At 40.5% G+C, this 4,590-nt stretch overlaps 1 protein-coding gene across 1 annotated transcript; it reads right to left on the bottom strand.

Moving 5' to 3' along the window:
- Positions 1-293: 293 nt before the first annotated feature.
- On the bottom strand, positions 294-3,794 carry LOC144639901 (5-oxoprolinase-like; the record flags this gene model as incomplete). Its single annotated transcript, XM_078499170.1, has 7 exons — positions 294-395; positions 493-603; positions 1,142-1,178; positions 1,265-1,314; positions 1,913-1,966; positions 2,895-2,958; positions 3,682-3,794. Coding segments are annotated over 7 exons (531 nt in total), but the record flags the coding sequence as incomplete, so codon positions are not given.
- Between the last annotated feature and the right edge of the window lie 796 nt (positions 3,795-4,590).

Here is a 4,590-nt window from a genome sequence, read left to right as displayed (position 1 = left end):
ATGACAGTCAGTTTTCTTACCCGGGTGATGACAGTCGGTTTTCTTACCAGGGTGATGACAGTCAGTTTTCTTACCAGGGTGATGACAGTCAGTTTTCTTACCAGGGTGATGACAGTCAGTTTTCTTACCAGGGTGATGACAGTCAGTTTTTCTTACCGGGGTGATGACAGTCAGTTTTCTTACCGGGGTGATGACAGTCAGTTTTTCTTACCAGGGTGATGACAGTCAGTTTTCTTACCGGGGTGATGACAGTCAGTTTTCTTACCGGGGTGATGACAGTCAGTTTTTCTTACCCGGGTGATGACAGTCAGATCTGGAAGATGTGTACCCCCGGCACTAGGGTGGTTACTGAGTATGACGTCACCTTCCTTCAGATCATCTCCTAACGTGCGGATCTAGGAAAAATATCAAGCCATGTTACGTCACGATAAAACTGACACTAATGAAATAATGCATTCCTGTCAAATGTGAGCAGAGAATATTGCCTTCAACCTGGTATTGCACTGTTTCCTGCATGGAGCCGAGGTGGACTGGGATATGAGGAGCATTGGCAACCAAGCCTCCATCAGGACCAAACATGGCACATGAGAAGTCAAGCCGCTCCTGTTGAGTGAGAAAAAGTGACTTAAAACACTAACATGTTACCCAAGAACGCACGAATTGTGCACGTGTTATGACCATATGTGGTGAACTTTAAGAACTTTACACATAAATAAAGATGTGGGACTATGTCACGGGGCTTTCGCAGTTTTTTGGTCTAAACTGTTCTGAAATAAGTGGTAGGCAACTTCACCCATGAAAAACGTTATCTTTGAACATTTAACGGAAGAAATAAGCTTTATTTGGGGATAGAAATCAAACTTCGGCTATAAATATCGATTTTTTTTAGACGCGCGGAAACAACTTGAAAACGTTGGCTAACGTTTTCAAATTGCAATCCATTTCAATCCGAGCCATCCGCAGCCAAACGCGCTTTTAAACAATTTTAGTGCTCTAATAGTTCTAATAGTTCTAATAGTTTTTAGTGCTGTAATAAAAATGAACCATTATTTTTAGGTTTCCTACGACACAAATAAAAATTTTGGCGGTTCAAAAATCTGTTAAAATCCGTGAGATAGTCCCTTAAAAAATGTTATCTCACCTTGATGTTAGTTGAAATTGACGTGCGCTGAAGGACTCTGCCAAGCAAAGAACAAAATTAAGATGAAAACAGGCCACTTTAATTAAGATATACACAAAGCTCAGTTATACTATTTCAACTCACCGGCCCATTTGTTCAGCAGTGCTCATAAAACGATGAGAAAATATGGACAGCTGGGAATGGAAAAAGAAAACAACATTAGAAATAATACTTAATAAGAAAAAAGTCAAACGGCCATTTTAGTTAGCTGTTCGCAGGTGAATGTATTGGAGGCAAAGGCTTTTCGATTTGTATTCCAATCAAAACGTATCTCAAGACATGATTTATGTGTACAATTTATCAAAAAACGTAACAGCTAGTGGTAAATACATGTGGGGATTGAAGCTGGCATATTAAGACTTCAAGTCTGACGCCTCCCCATTCGGCCAGGCTACTTTACTAAACATAATTGCCAAAGACATCTTTTTTAAAATTTCTTGACTTTTTCTGATGAAAATCAAATTTCCCTGACCAAAAATGCAAAATGTCAGATAAAGTTGCAGCCTCCAACCTCTGTTTTCAAAAGAAAAAGCATCGCTGAGATCTAATTGACCTGAAATATTCCTTGCAGCCTTAACAGTATTACACCAGCGGTAATATAATTTCAATTTCCCTTTCTTTTCTTCAATACGTCAAATTTCCCTGACTCCCTGATTTTTTCCTTGGCCATTTGCTGACTTGTGACAACACTGCAAAAATTAGCTATGTGCCAGCTAACATTGAGAGCAGTACCTGAATGGCATCCAGTTCAGTTCCAATACTCTTTTTCCCTTGGTTCCCTCCAATCTGAAAATCACAAGAACCACGCAGTTTAGAGACACACATTTGTTAGAAATTGTTAGTCACAAGGAATCCGCTCTTGTTGTAACATAGTGTATTTAACAACTAGTCACCGAAGTGGCTTCGCGGCTCGGTAAATATCCACCACTAGCCACCGACACTGAGATGAATAGTTGTTTTAGTATATTCTTAAACAGTGAGATAATGTAGCGCAAAAGGATGACTTTTAAATAGTTTATTACGTTAACGAGTACAGTTTTCGCACGCGAGTTGCTCGGAAGTGAATATGATATTCGGAGTTGAGTAGCCAATCAGCGCGCGCCAAAAACGCTATCCACTGTTTGAGTATATACTTATAAAGCCTGTCCGCGTATTCAAATTTAATTGGAAGGAGTAAATATTTTTAATTCAGTGTTGACCATTTGCAATTAGTCTTGCAAAGTCGGAGGTCACTTATGACAGCTTATAGTTCAGTTCGCAAATTCGAAAGGTGGTTGCAGTCGCTTACAAAAGCTTTTCACTGAGAATGAAATTAGGGTTTCGATGAGGCCTGGTCACGGGAGGCCCTCACATCAATTCTACATGCTGTTGTCGCGTCTTTTGTTTTGAAGCGGCATTTTGAATTCTTAATACGCGGTCTGCTGGTAGGAGATCTGGAGCCAAATAAATTATACGCAGTCAGCTGGCGCGAGGACTGGAACCAAAAAATCCCGCTTCAAAACAAAATACGCGACAGCAGTAGGTAAGAATATCTTTTGTTGGGGTCCCTGTGGCTGGTCGCTAACGAGATTAGACGTAAGAACAGCTTTAGCTGTATTCTCAAAACAGTACAAACGTTGGTATCGCTTAGAAATCAAACAACGGCAGTAAAGGAGCTTAGTTTACACTGAACCAAGGAAGCAAAATTCAACAGATACTGGAAATGAGAACAAACCTCAATCCTGATGTCTCCTGATGTGGTGATTGAAGCTTTACACTGTGGTTCCACAAGCATAGTGCTGTGAAAACAAATCACATAAAACTATTTCTTATAAACGAGAAAATTGGTGTGCTGCCTCTAATTCGAGAAAGGTTGTCAGAAAAAAAAAACACGAAAGTGCACGCGACAAGATCGTAAGGTGGTGTGGGTATTCACGAGAATTTTGCAAATTGGCCTACAAGTTTATATTTTTGCATGTGAAAATTTTGTTTTTCCTCTCAGGAGGCCTTTTTCTTTCGCATGTCTTTGAGTTTTGAAAATTCTTCTTAACTTCAGCGTGGCTAAAACTACCTTGTTCCCACAAGAAAGAAAACGTGCAAATTCGCGTTTGTCATGTCGCCATCTTATTAGTATCCAGCACATGCAGTAGCTCTCCACTTCTATCCATACATATTTTTCGGTCTTGCACGTGCTTTTTTCCGACAACCTTTCTCGAATTAGTTGTATCCAGAAAGCGTGGCAGAGGAAGTGAACTCGGGACTAAAGGACCTCAGTAAACTTGTTTTACTGCACTAGTCACTGTGCAAAACCCAATCATGTTTTGACTCAAACGAATTTTCCCGCACTTATCGCTGATTGGCTTATTTCGCTGTTTTTTGTCATGTTAACTTATCGAGATAAGGATATGCCAGGTAACTTAGCAACGCCGCTGTCAAAGGAAGCGATAACTGTGGGCTCGGTAAAGTCATAACCATGAACGGCGATTGCTTTCCCTCGACTACAGAAAAGCAATGCCCCGTACCTGTTTTTGTCCACAATAATAGCCGGACCATCTATCGTGTGGCCAGCGGACAACTCCTCAAGGAGGTAAATCTTTGTGTCGTGGAAACCATCTTCAAAGTAACACTTTGTTGTCTGCAGAGTGGAAAGGAAAACACCAAATGACTTCATTATACACTTAAACTCACTGTATACTTAAACTTGTTTGGCAGTTAAGGGATATTTTAACCTCTGCCGCCAATGAACAATCGTAAAACAAGTGTCGTATCAGTAAAGGAACTAATGAAATTTACACCACTCGTACTGAATTTAGCCTGCGTTGCAGCCGGACGTGTCAAAAATCCTCAATATAGTCCGACTCACACTCTCGATTTAGGCGTGTACGTAAAACTGTTTACAATCTGTCTTTCGAAATAAATTTATTTTTAGCTGAGCGTGTCTTGAGTGACCAGTTTTGATTTGGATTTTGTCCAATGGTAAAGCGCATTTGAAAATAATATGAAACTAGCCAATCAGAAGTGAATACACAGATCCTTGCAAATCCTTGTGGGATATCTGAACAAGCTTTTGGGCGCCGTTGAGCAGACGGACTATACCGGGGTTTAGTTCGTCTGCAACGCAGGCTAATTGAATTAAGTTCCTTGCTGTATTCCCGTCATTCTCGTCCCCATAGCCCTTTTCGTTTCTCTTAGCCGGCAGGGCCTTGGCACGAGAAACGAAGGGCTCTGGAGACAGGATTTCCAGTCCTTGATTCTAGGATTTCCGGTATTCATGTATGCAGTCGTGACGTTTCTTTATATTGTGTGATAAAGTCATGGTCTTTTTTACTTCCGTTCAAGATTTCTTTGTTTTAAACAGCCAATACAAAAAATTCGAATTAATTCAAAAATCCTATGTCCCCAGAGCCCTCCGTTTCTCGTGCCAAAGCCCT

The sequence above is a fragment of the Oculina patagonica genome, unplaced genomic scaffold (assembly GCF_052425735.1).
Source record: "Oculina patagonica isolate OP01 unplaced genomic scaffold, crgOcupat unplaced1473, whole genome shotgun sequence".
Taxonomy (NCBI): Eukaryota; Metazoa; Cnidaria; class Anthozoa; order Scleractinia; family Oculinidae; genus Oculina; species Oculina patagonica.
The sequence above is the reverse complement of the archived record's forward strand: the minus strand, read 5'-3'. Positions and strand labels throughout refer to the sequence as shown.